We start from the raw sequence: 14,199 nt of genomic DNA on the forward strand, positions 1-14,199 counted from the left end.
CCTTCGGGGATTTTCATATAAATATGATTCTCAAAAGAATCGTACGAATAGGTTGTAACATCATCCATTAGATGTAAATGCAAACCTTGTTGTGCAACTAGGATAATCGAATATTGCAATGTTGTTGCATCCAATACTAGTGAATATGTTTTTTCACAAATCAATACAAGGTTTTGTAAACAACCTTGAGCAACCAATTGTGCTTTGTATCTAACAATTTCATCATTCTTAATTTGATTTTTGCGCAAAAATCCATATGTACCCAACGAGTTTCACAATTTCAGGTGTGCAAACTATACGTTCAAAAACCTTTCGTTTAGTAAGCAAATACAATTATGCTTCTTTGCATATTTTCATTTTGGCCAATCTTTTCTTCGCCAACAATCTTCAATGATCATTGCTTATTGATCCTCATTGTCATTCGTAGCATTCATCGCTATGTTATAAGTTAAAGTTTTGTCAATGTTAACTTTATTTTGGTTCCATATTATATGATTCATGACATAATTTATTGAGATCTCATCATTTTCAACCATTTCAGGTACCTGAGGTTCTTCTGGAACCGAACCATTAATTATGTCAAATGAATCTTTTTGGAATTTCAACCTTTTCGATTAGGTCATTTTGCATATTAGCTCCCTTTCTCATTCAAGAGTTTTTATCTTTGGAACCAATAGGTCTGCCACGCTTCAAACGTGTCCACATGAGTTTTTCAACCTTTTTTTTTCGTATCATAATAATTGATCATGTCAAACAAGGCAATCATTTTGATTTGTAAACTTCTAGTTTACCATGACATACATTTCAATTGTACTAATAAACTTGTAGTACAAACTATAAGAAAATGTTGATAATTTCTCCAATACACTTTCTTTTTCAACTCAATCATAGAAATATAAAGATATTTCATATCTTTTTCATTGTTTGTCTCAATTTAATATCTATTTAGACAAATATCATTGAAACTTAATAAGTTTCTATTCAACTTCTTAGTAGAAGTATAATAGCTCTTCTAGAGTCTTCAAATATATTTGTAGTACTATAAATAATACTAACATCGATGTCTCACATTATCAAACAAGAGAAAAATTTATTACTCTTGAGAATTGTATAAGTTTTTGCACTATCAATAAGACGCATATCTTTTGGTACTAGTGCAAACATTCGTTTTTCATATAAACGTAAATATCAATATGAGATTTTTTTTTTAACACTCTCATAATCAATGAGGTGATCAATGCTTCCATTTGCTTTAGTAAAGAAAATAACAATATCAAGATGAGTAGCATCCATATGGCCATAATCAGAATCACCATCTTCATAAGTAAAATGTGTTTCTATGTTCTTCTCATTATTTGTAAGATGCTTTGGTGTACAATAAGTACAACTCAAATGACCTTTACCATCGTAATGGTAATAAATACTTTCATCTTTTTGTCAATATTTTCACATTTTCCTTTTCCTTTTTTTTTTCACATTATTGTGCCACTTCTGGTGACAAAATGTGTCTTTGAGATTTTCTTTATAACCATGTCCATAATCAAGATCACGATCACGATCATGAAAATATAAATAAAATGTTGCTGCATTCACTTATGGAAATGGAGCAGAATCAATTTGGACAGCTTTCATGATTTTCTATCAAAAGCTCATTGCTTTTTTCAGCCATACAAAGGCATGAAATAAATTCATAATATTGATTGCTGCATTCACTTCTGGGAATGGAGCAGATTAGGCGGATCTCATGATTTTTCATCAAAAGCTTTATTGCTTTGTCCAGCCAGCCATACATAGGCATGAAATAAATTCATAATATTTGTGAATCCTTTTTCACAATATTTTTGTCGCATGAGCAAATTAGTTGCTTAGATGCTTTATTTCTTGATTTAATGGTATCCAATTATCCATTGCATCTAAATGTATTTCAAAATTTAAAATCCAATATAAGGAATTCTTCCTTGCAATATCAAGGGTCACAAATCCAAAATTTGCAATGTTTCGCGTGTTTAAAATTAACACATAAAATAATAATATTAATAATAATCATCGTCATAATAAAAGTAAATAATAAGACGGAGATGAAAATTGATAAGGTCAAACAATTCTTATCACAAGAGGAAGAATATAAGGTAAAATTATAAATTGAGAAAAGATTAGAAAGAGCTTGGATTGAGACACGCAGAGCCCTGTCATTAGAGAGAAAAAGCTTTCACTAGTCCTCAGCTGGTTGGAACATTGTGCTGATAACGTGTTATGAAATAAAGCGAATAACAGAGAGAATAATAGATGATAGAGAAGAAAAGAAACAATAGAAAATAGAGAATGATATAATAGAGAGCAACTCATCTGTCTCTTATTACTGATAAGAAGAATCCTATTTATAGATACAACATTTATTCCATAAAGGAAACAAATCAACGTAGTCAATACAAATATTTACATAAAAAGTAATGAATCATATGAGTAAATGTATCAAATCAATGGGCAATCATTAATTCATTAATTTATAACAAATGATATATTTTAAGACAATTAGTTGTTACATTTTTTTAAGTTAAAAATAGTAAAAAATAATCAAAATAATGTAAAACAAAATTATAATATTAAGAAGTATGATTTTTTTATCATTATTATTGATAAGGTCATTCTTTAAAAAATCAATATTTTAAATATAAGTCATTTTTTAACATAATAAATATGTTCAAGAATATGTTAGAAAACACTTTTGATAATGATTAAAATATGTGTAAGGACACCCGTTAAAAGAATAATATATTTATTTTAAAAATCAACTTACTTTAAAAGTAATTTGTAAAAATGTTATATGGATTAAAGTGTATATTTTTAATTTATTATTTAAAAGAATAATATATTTATTTTAAAAATCAACTTACTTTAAAAGTAATTTGTAAAAATGTTATATGGATTAAAGTGTATATTTTTAATTTATTATTTAAAAGAAGTTGACGTAATATATTATATTTTTTATAATAATCAAACTATATTGATTGACAAAAGAATTTCAAAAAGTAAGTTGTGTAAGAGATTAGAGTGCTAAATAAATAAATAAATAATAATCAAAGCAAACAAATAAATTGCGTTAATTATATAAGTAAATTACTATTTTGATATATAAAAATTTGTAATATTAAAAATAATTCTATTTTGTATATTTAAGTATTAAACTTATTTATTTATTTATTTTAGAAATAAAAAAAATTTAAATTAATTTTTAGAAATGTATATCATGGATTAAATTGATTAATAAAATAATTTAAACTTTATACATATTTGACGTTTTGATAATTGATATATTTCGGAAAGTAATAATCTGTTTAAGAGCTAAAATAATAATTTATTAGATATTGAATGATAGAGTTGAAACACATTCTTATTTTTACAATAGATCGGTCTAAAATCGAATCAAATGGATAAAAGATTAAAATAACTTTTTAAAGAGAGAATTTTTTATATAGCACTGCAAATCCTAAAAAGATAAATTTAAAAATAAAAAAAAAATAGTATAAAAGTTTATAATTGAAATATAAGCTATTCTTTTATAATTTATTGAATGAAAAATTAATTAGAAGCTATAAAAGGATAAAGTTAAGAATAAAAAAATAGTATAAGCAAATTAGTTTAAAATAAAATAAATAGATAAAAATAAATAAATTATATGCACGACAACAAAATAAATAAAACTAAACAATTAAATAAATGGATAAAAAGGTAAAATAACTCATATACACTTGTGGTAACAAAATCAATATAAAAAAAAATATCAAATGACTAAAAAACTAAACTTTTAAAATACTTGTCAGCAAAATAAAATAGGTAATAGAGTAAATTTTTTAATATCTTATTTTTTATATTATAATAGATAATAGATAGGCTTAATTATTCGAATGATTTTCACATTTTTAGGATTGGGTCAATTTGATCTCCGCTTTTAAAAAAGTTTTAATTCAATTCCAACATTTGAAAAAATGTCTCAATTAGGTCCCTTTCAAACAAAAATTACCAACATTGTTAACGGTATACCACGTGTTAATATGTAGTTTTTTAAAATTTTGTTGTAAATTTTCTTTCATTATTTTATAATTTTTTAATAATTTTTTTCGAAATTTTTTTTGCAACGTTTCAAGTACATGGCGTGAAATGTGGCCTTGTCAAGTGTCATGTGACATTGTCACTGTCAGATGTCATTGTCTTATTCAATTAAGTCTCTACTTATATCTCTATAATTCAATTTAATCCCTACTTATGTCTTTTTTATTCAATTATGTCCTAATTTTTTAAAATAATGAAAATATGTTTTTTTAATTCATGTTTTGTTAAAAGATTAAAACTAATTAGGTATAATTATTTTTACAAAATTAAGTATGAATATCTATATTAAAATTTAGTACTAAAAGAAATGATTAACAAAAAAAATGGGTTAATAATATACAATAATAATATAATACGTTAAAAAATCATTTTTAATAAAAAATATTAATATATAATTTATACAAATAATAAACTTCATCTTCGAACGAGACGATATTACTATATTTTAAAAACAAATTGGGTAATTAACAAAACATGATTAATAATATCTAATAATGTTAAAAAATTATTTTTAATAAATATTAAATATAATTTTTAAAAATAAATAAATAAAATGATAAAAATTAAATCGTTTAATATTAATACAAAAAGAACACACGAAGATAACTAAATAAAGTGATAAAGAAAGCTAACTCGAACTCATCATGTTAGTTGATAACGTAAACTCTAAAACTCAAGTCAAAAATTAAAAATATTTAAGTACTCAACAAAAAAGCAAAATTCAACAAAAATCAATTAAAAATATCTAAATTTAGGAATCACTTAAAACTTAAGCCTATTTTTATTAATAGCATTTGAAAAATTAAATTCTATTAATTTAATTATTAAATATTTGTATATTAATTCAATGATCATAAAGTTTTGGACAAAATGGGTATATTTTACAGCCAACATTTACTTATTTTAATTTTTAAAAACACATTACATGTTAATTAAATTTGTTTAATACGCTATTAAATGATCTTAAAATTTTTTAAAAAGTTAACAGATTTAATTTATTCAATAAAACTTCAATTTATAATGGTTACATCAAAAACATCAATTTATAATGCATAACTCTGAATGTAAAAGTAGAGTGCTAACAACTTTGTTTTTTTTTATCATTACGGTTTAATTTCATTATAAAATTACAAAAATGAAATAACTTTAAAAAGAAAAAATTGAATTCGGATAAGTTGTGTCACAAGTTGATAAAAAAATTGAAGTCGTGACAATATCATACAATTTCAATACATTTAACTTCAAGACATTTCACAAAAAAAACCGAAGGCGTCAACATTATATGACTTCAGTACATTTGACTTTGAAGTCGTGGCAGCATTACAACATTTTGTATAATAGTGAAGTTGTCTTGAGTTGTAACAATTTCAACTTTTTTCATGAAAATTGTCTTGACATGACTTTATTTTAGTTAATGTAAAATCATCTGAGACATGACTTTTCTAAATTAAATATTTTTTGCAAAACTTGCCCCATTTGATAATTTCAAAATGAAATTACACCAGAATTTTACAAAAAACGAACAACTTCGGTGTAGGTGAAAAAGTTGTCCCAATTTCCTGGTCGACATTATTTCTTGCAAGAGTAATTGAGTGAGTATGATGTGCTAATCAAAGGCCAGGCAAATTCAAGGAATTTTAAAAAAAAATGTTCAACTCATCATGTATCACCTTTATTTCATACGTCTAATTCTTTGAATAGTATACAGAACACAATTAGGAAGCTGTAAGCAGGAACAGAACTAAGTACTGCTCCATCTTCAAAATTAGTGAAAAAAAAAAAGAGGAATGAAAAGATTTCAATCTATATCATGAGTTTGTGTTTTCCATATACATTTGGATGGAGTTGATTTTATTCTCTGAACATTGTGTCCTGATTGTTCCTGCTTCTTTGTCAGATTTTCTTGAGGATTTCTATTCACTTTTACCACATCAGCTTTCACTATGTGATGATCTGAAGTCCCTTTGGAAGAAAGGACTAAGTAAGACCCTGAAACAAATTCATATGTGGAATCTGAGGAAGATAATATGTAATCTACCCGAGTCCCATACTTGCACGTTCCTTGGACACCTGCATCAAATTTTTAATTTTGACAAACTTAGTACGAGAATAAACTTGAACCTTCATAAAGACAAAGAATAAAAGAGGTTGTTGTTGTTGTTGTTGTACTTTGTCCTTTGGCAATCATGACAACAGATTCACATTCCCCTGAAAAGTCCTTTGCATCTCTGTAGTGTCTGTTCTTCAGATATTTCATGACTTCAACCTTGGGTGTTGGCTTTCCCATCTCCTCATAGTACTACACACAAATGAACCAATTCACAGTTTTCATTTTTGCATTTTGAGAAAATTGAGGTTGTGATGTATATATATATATATATACCTTTACAATATCTGTCCATCTTTCTTGGGAATAATCCGATTCATCAAGAGAATTAAGTCCACCGGCTAAAATGTGTGGCTCATCATTAGATTGAAGTATTGCATTTATCTGCTTCATTCTCAAACTCTCATCAAGATGATCAAGGTGGGTGCAGTAAAAGTGTAGTTCACCTTCTTCTGGTACATCGATAGTGGCCTTCAGAACATTCCTGTTGCATAAAATTGCTGTCACATTCATTCACACTTGTTACTAACTCATTCCAACACACCAAATTTAACACACATTTCCTTTAACTGCAATTAGCTAAATTGTTTTCATGTTCCAACCTTTCACAGGCTGGATTTCCACTAATATTATTACCATAACATAATCATTCTGTGACATAAGGGCATGGACAACCAGTACCTTCGGATTAAAGTAAGACAAATTTCTTGCTTTCAATCATCACGAAATTGAGAAACAACAGTGATGTAATATTCTTACTCTCCTTCAATATCATACAGATTGGGCGTCAAGCTATTTCTTGAAACGGCAACATTACTAAGTTTTTGCAATATTACAAAGTGATCATGATTTCATACGTACATAACATAGTTTGCTTCACTCCAAACATAAAGAAAACGTTTAAAGAAATTGTACATAACGTTCTACACTTTTAATTTTGTATTTTTGTTAATTATACTGTTTTAAACTACGCATGTAACGTTTGAAGAAAATGTATATGCTATATAATTTTAATGTAAAGGAAGAAGTTAAGTATTAATGCATGTGTAAATGTAAATAAATTGAGCAATGAATAATCCATAAATGTGTTCACAAGAATGTTGATGGAAAATGTAAAATCTGAAATGAACATAGATGAATTTGCATAGGTGACAGACAACACAAAAGCTTAGGTGGGGACATTCTGCATCGCTGTACACAGTTCATACATTCCTTCAAAAAGCTCTCATTACAGTTGGTTTTCCGTGTTTCTGATGAGTGCCAGTTGCATAATCGAATGAAGTAAATTGTAATTACAGTAATTAAATAATTGAAAAATGACCTGAAATCGGTGTGGTCGAAGATTTTCTGCAGCTTCCATCGTTTAATGGGCCACTTGGAGAGAACGGCGTTGCCGTATTGAGGGGCCCAGCTTTCGGCGAAGACGTAGTTCATTCCCAAAGCTCGAGCCAAATCAGACAAAGGCTTCATCCCGTTCTCTTCCTCCGCCTTCACGTCTTGCAACCCCAAAACGTCGGCGTTTACTTCTCTCAGAACTTCAAGCACCGTTTTCCTCTGCCTCTCTCCCTCCACTTCCTCGCTGAAACTCCACGACCCTTTTGCTCTCTCGTGCTCCGAAAAACTCGTCTGCCGCAGCGAAATCTCGTTGTCGGGTAAGTTGATCGACACTCGCAGCTTTGACTTCCCCAACGGCGGAGACTGCGACTGTTTCAAAATGCTCCGTGGTGGTCGGTCGTACGTTGACTTTGGTCGCTCCACGTTGTCGTCGTCCGAGGCGGTGCTTCTGTCTGGTTCGAGAAGCACCGGTGCCATAGAGAAGAATGCGGCGTTGAACGTAGCGATTCGTATTGGTTTGGAAGGAGGAGAGGGAGGTTCGGTGGGAGGTTTGGGAGAGGGGTTGTCGAAGCTAGGCTTGGACTTGGAACGACGCCGTAGTGAGGACTTGAGGAGGGAGCTGAGGCGACGGAGGTTCTTGTTGAGAAGTTTAAGCATGATGGAGAAATTTTTAATTTTGTGGTTCCAAAGTTTTGTTGTATGATTGGTATAGAAGGGGTTGATTGAATAAAATAGAACACGACAATCTTAAATCTTATTAAGTAGGTTAATTATGTGAGTGAATGAATTTAATGATGCATTAATTTATTTTTGAGTTGGATGTGAGTGGCTAGTGACGATGAGAGATGAGTTTGCAGTGACATTGTACGTGGGCTCTATCTAATGAGAAAACTTAGAAATGGACAAAAATTGCTCCATGCATTGGTGAAAACAAGAAACCTAATAATGTCACTTATCTTTAGGACACATGCCTCTTGGTCACAGGTTTTCTGCATGCCCGCTACATGTCTAACATGCAAAAAGCTACCATCTTCATTACAAAAAAAAAATAAAAAAATTACAATAATATTTTAATAACTAATTTTTGATAATTTTTACAGTGTGAATGAAACATGCAATATTTAGAGTGTGAGCCCCAACTGCTCCACAAAAGATAATTGGCTTCCTTCAATTGTTTTTATTTAAGTAATGAAACAAATGTCCTTTAAGCCTTATAGGGAAACAAGGTTTCTCAACATAGTTTATATGCCAATAAAATCAAGATCATAATATGTTGCCTTTTTAGCTAAAACAACTCTTATATATTATTTTCTAGTTTTCCTACTTTGGTTGAAAGGATGCAACAAACCAATGAGGGAAAAACAAAGTCTAATAGGAATAACTTTACTCAGCCAACAACTCTGCTCATTGCCATAGAATCACATTCTTATTTAGAACGTAAGGTCAACAGAAACCTGTGGAAACCCTCTATCATCAATTATCATACGGTTCAAATCAAGGTTATTATAATCTTGAACAATATTTAAATTTTATAACATACGTGAGAGAATATATATTAACTTTTTATATCGATGAAAGTAATGTTAAATTACATATATGAGTTGAAATCTGATGTCGAGAAAAATTAAATATTATAAAGACGAAGATTCATAAATTTTGTATTTTAACAAAGTTTTGGATTAGAATCCATATAAATCTCTTATATATACATTGAATTTATATTTTATTGGTGTTTATCTTCTTGGTGATCTTATTTTAAAAGAATGTCGGAAATAGTTGAAAATAATAACAATTAATAATTTTTTCACCCGTACCCTTCCGATTTTTGTTAGAAATGGACTTTAAGTCTAACTCAATCCTACAAAATCGGTTTGTAAAGTGAAGATTGCACCTATTTATATATTATGAATTGACGTTATCTCTAATCGATGTGAGACTTTCAACAATTTTCTTAACAATCAAAAACATATATAAGTGAGATTATCTATGACATAAAACCCATCATGTCATGTTAGCTGTATATAGCGGGGACCCAGCCTCAGCACATCACCTTTCCCTTCTTGGCGTTCTTCAGTATTTTACATTAACCTTGGATCTTTTTTTTTTTCCTTTCTTGTTTGGTTTCATTAGAAGATAACAAGTAACACATTAAGTTATAAGTAGAAGCTTCTTATAAGAAAAAGACAACTAACCTTTCCTTAAAGAAGATGATGTATGCAAGATAAGCTTCTTGATTTTGTATATGTAGTGACATGGTAAACATGAGTTCCACATATGGTACAAGGTAATAGTGACAAGGTAAACATCAGCAACATCTAACATGTAAAATGTAATTAATGCAAATCACGTGGTGTCAATTTCTTAAGAAAATGAAGCTTGGGATTAAGATCGAAAGGAACAAGGTTTCTGGAGTTCTAGGGTACAAATACTTATCAGCTAGAATAACGTAGTATAAATGATTTTAAATACACCAAAATATCGACAAATGTGGTACCCACTTAAATCATTGTTTGCAAAAAGAAGATTTGGAAAAGTAATGTATATATATTTATTGTTATGAACTAATATGTGGGTCTGCTTGTTTTTGACCTGTCAAATACCAAATGAATAAATCTGGTTTTCCAAGCTCACAAAGTTGTTGGCATATTCACAAACTTTTTGTTCTTGAAACCAAGTTCTGGGTCTGGCCGCTGGAAGTTCCTTTCACTGTTACTATTCATAGGAGAACATTTTATATGTGGAAGTTCCTTTCACTGTAACTATTTATAGCAGATCATTTTATATCTCTATAATGCTAGAATGTCCAAGTTATATTAATTAATATCCTCACCTAATTAACTATGTTTTTGAATTTAATGCTAAGGAATTTTAATACTGCAGCTTTCAGTATCTTTTTTTTTTCTATCAGGATTTCTTCCTTGTAATTGTTCTATAGCAGACACTTCATGAGCTCCAGGGTGAAAGTTGGCGATAATTGTTATGATCCCAGTTTAACGTGACATGAATCAGAGACAAAACATTCTTTGATATTTCGTGAATCATTCATTACATCAACTCAGGATCTCAATCATTATGATTCTTCTGAAAAGAAACACTATTTAGTCGTCTTCTTTATTCTCATCATTCGGAAATATTAAGATTAGTATTAGCTTAAATTGTTCTTAAGTGGGGGCTAAAACTACAACCATGATACCTAAATTGACATCATTATTCATGATATAAACCAACTGTGTCCGAATCAGGGTCAGCTACACCTAACTACGTTAATTGTTGAGTGCCCTCAAAACGATCATAATGCACAGTTGTTAAAGAGGATAAATAATGCATAAGACTAATTTAATTCCTCAGGCACCAAAACTGTACTATTATACTAGTGTTAAGAATTCCAAAATTTAATACAAGTTTCCTTCTTAGTAGACAACACTTACTAGATGGGTCCCGTGGCAGAGCTTCAGTTTGTATGTTGTTATCGTGGTTTAAATATTTTTTTTCTTTTTCTAAAATAGGTTTTGTAAAAAAAAAAAAAAAACTTTTGGCTTCTGAAAATCAAATATTTTTTATTTGGTTTTCGAAAAAAGATTGATTATTTTTTCCAAAAAAAAAAAGTTGGTTATATCAATTATGTCAAAAATATTTTTGTTCACATGTTTATCCATTCTACGTAAATTGACAATGTTATTAGAATAAAATTAAAATAAAAGGATCTAAAAAACAAGAAAAAGAAATTAGACGCCAAAGAAAGTCAAACGTAATTCAAGAATGAAAAATATTTTAATAAACAATCATTACTGCAAGAAAACCAAAATTATTTATAAAAAATAAAAAAATCAAAATCTTTAATCGTCGACAGCAGGGTTCGAACCTGCGCGGGCGTAGCCCAACAGATTTCAAGTCTGTCTCCTTAACCACTCGGACATATCGACTCTTGATATATAATGCTAATTTATTCATTAAAGTTAATTACTTATTAACGAAAAGGAATGCATACATTGTGGATTGTCTAATCCAATAATAAGATCTGGTAGCTCAATATTTTATATAGCATCAAGTCACACTTTGTATTATTCCTTTTCACATAATCCTACTATGGAGTTAGAATCTTTAGCAGTGAGATTTAGCTTGGATTGTGATATCTTCATTTGAAATCTATAATTTGTTCTAAAAAAAATACTTATGGGACCATTTTTTAAATAGAAAAACAAAACTAGGATGATTATCATATTGTTAATTTTTCATATATCAATATGAATTTACATTATTAATTAATTCATTTCTTTTTTCACTTTCAAAGTTAAAGAAATATTTTATCACATTTCTTCTCATTATATAATTATAATTTCCTTTACCTAAAACTAGTATAATTTTTTCTTATTACTAAGTCCAAAACCCTTTATTTTAAGTAAACCTGTTAACTTCCTTTTTGGTAATATTTTTTATTACAAAAGAAAGTTATAAAAAGGTTGTTTAATTTTGAGATGTGTATTTATTTTATTTTTACTTATTGTTTATTATTTTCATAAATAATTACATAGTCAATTTAGTAGTTTGTTTTACTTTTATGTTTAAATATTAATGTAAAAGATAAAAAAAATTAAATATATACCCAAATAGCAATTACTTGACGAAAAATAAATGAAATAAATAAATTCAGACCGTTAGAGTTTAAGCGGGTTTCTAAACGTTGTCGTCTCACCGTCATTGCTGTACTTGGTTCCAATTCCACCTCACATTCCTTATCTTCCTCCTTCTCATCGTCGTGGAGTTTCAGTTTCCGATGAAAACTTAATTTCAGACCCCTCAAAAACAAAAACATGAACACGTTAATCTCACCTTCTATGAACCGTTACCTTTGGGGGGTTCCCTACTCTTCCGTCTCTCCGGTTCGAAACAACAACACAAACGTGGTTAACGTTACAAGATTGCATTGCACAGTTACTACCAACTTGTTCTCACACTCTCTCGTTCATGCCAAGCTCTCCGCACGTGCCACCTCCGATGAAGTAGACACGCAGATAGTGGCCGAGGAACTTGCAGAGGAGACGAACGTGGAAGAGAAAAGCAACCAGGAGAACACGTCCACTTTTTCTGCTCCAATTGACAAAGAGCTTAAAAAGGTTGGTTCTGAGTTCTAAGTTCCCACTTCTGGTCGTTCAAGAATTTCAATTTAAGACAAATTTTAAGGGTGCCCATTTCGTTAAAACCTATGCTTTCTTGGAAAATTTGTAGTTTCCATGTTGGCAAGTGGATGGGGATTTTGATGTTTGTTTTGTTATGTGACAGGTTGCTCAGAAAACTGCTGCTACCTTTGCGCCAAGGGCTTCCACCGCCACCAAAAACCCTGCAGTGCCCGGTACTGTATTGTACACTGTTTTTGAGGTTCAAGGGTATGTTTCAGTGTTGTTGGGTGGAGCTTTGTCTTTTAATCTCATATTTCCTTCTGATGAACCTGACATTTGGAGATTAATGGGAATGTGGTCCATTTGGATGTTCAGTAAGTTTCTACCTCCCAATTTTGAATTTATTGTTGTATGAAAGAGCTAGTGCTTACTTGCTGCTTCATTGTTTTTCACGACCATGGTTTTATGTGCAGCAATTCCTTCATTACGAGCTCGAGATTGCTCAAAGAATGAGAAAGAAGCTCTCAACTATCTTTTTCTCCTCATACCATTGATCAATGTTGTAATCCCTTTCTTTTGGAAGTCCTTTGCTGTTGTTTGGTCGGCTGATGTAGTTGCCTTCCTTGGAATGTATGCATGGAAGGTAAACCTACATCTACTTTCTAGTTATCCATATTTGTTGTTACCTGTTTAGCTTTAGTTTCTTGTAACTTGTTATCTAAAGCGTGTCTCTTGCAGTTTGGATGGTTTCAGAGAACGGATTAGGGAACTCAAACTTGGTTATCATCAAAAGTATACCTTCAAGGCTTGTTGCATCTTGACATGATGGATCTTCATTCTATATGCCACACAACAATTAATTGTCACAGATGCATTCTTCTTTTTTATCAAATGAAGAGGATGTTATACGTTCTTTAAAAAGTTTTGCATTTTGTATGTGTTGCGCGTCTCACATTTCAGAGAACTGAAATTCCCATGTCATAGCAGTAATCTCCCAAAGATGAAATACAATGTAGCCACATTATACACGGATTTTATATCAGAGATTTTCTATGGCTTTAACTTATTTTCTTAACTGCACGAAAATCAAAATTTAGAAACCAGTTGTATTCTGGTCTGCATCTGCTGAATGAAGTGTAAGGGCGAAATTATATGTTCTTAACATTAATTTATTATGTTTTAATAATTAAACAGAAAAATTGTCTTTGGAATACACCTTATGTATTGGTAAATACTGCATTCAGATAACTACACAATTTCAGATAGATCTCCGATCAAGGCATTGGCTGATATAAAGGAAATTCATGAAACTAGGTCCCTTTGATCAATGTAATCAAGCCATTTCCTTCAGTTCTCAATCTCAATGTCACGGTATTATTCCCCACGTACAATCGGTATAGAATTAGACAAACTCATCATACAAATAAGAAAAATTGTACAGCCAAACAAACACTACAATGACCAAGCACCAAAATGACAAACAGCAAGTTCAACAAGGCAATGCTACATGATTGACTTCCCTAGCAAATG

At 30.0% G+C, this 14,199-nt stretch overlaps 2 protein-coding genes and 1 non-coding gene across 3 annotated transcripts; 1 reads left to right on the top strand and 2 right to left on the bottom strand.

The window, feature by feature from the left end:
• Positions 1-5,745: 5,745 nt before the first annotated feature.
• On the bottom strand, positions 5,746-8,411 carry LOC114178411. The gene is made up of 4 exons (XM_028064289.1): positions 7,539-8,411; positions 6,494-6,701; positions 6,280-6,409; positions 5,746-6,180 (listed from the first exon to the last, which is right to left on the bottom strand). The coding sequence occupies exons 1-4, from the start codon at positions 8,207-8,209 to the stop codon at positions 5,909-5,911; spliced, it is 1,281 nt and encodes a 426-aa protein (XP_027920090.1). The 5' UTR covers positions 8,210-8,411; the 3' UTR covers positions 5,746-5,908.
• Positions 8,412-11,393: 2,982 nt separating this feature from the next.
• On the bottom strand, positions 11,394-11,475 carry TRNAS-UGA. Its single transcript has one exon. It is a non-coding gene; the product is annotated as a tRNA-Ser (tRNA).
• A 756-nt stretch (positions 11,476-12,231) lies between these two features.
• On the top strand, positions 12,232-13,731 carry LOC114180562 (protein RESISTANCE TO PHYTOPHTHORA 1, chloroplastic). Its single transcript, XM_028066873.1, has 4 exons — positions 12,232-12,666; positions 12,833-13,043; positions 13,143-13,312; positions 13,408-13,731. Exons 1-4 carry the CDS (start codon positions 12,364-12,366, stop codon positions 13,432-13,434), a joined length of 711 nt encoding a protein of 236 aa, XP_027922674.1. The 5' UTR covers positions 12,232-12,363; the 3' UTR covers positions 13,435-13,731.
• The last annotated feature ends 468 nt before the right edge of the window (positions 13,732-14,199 follow it).

The sequence above is a fragment of the Vigna unguiculata genome, chromosome 1, assembly GCF_004118075.2.
Source record: "Vigna unguiculata cultivar IT97K-499-35 chromosome 1, ASM411807v1, whole genome shotgun sequence".
NCBI classification, from domain to species: Eukaryota; Viridiplantae; Streptophyta; class Magnoliopsida; order Fabales; family Fabaceae; genus Vigna; species Vigna unguiculata.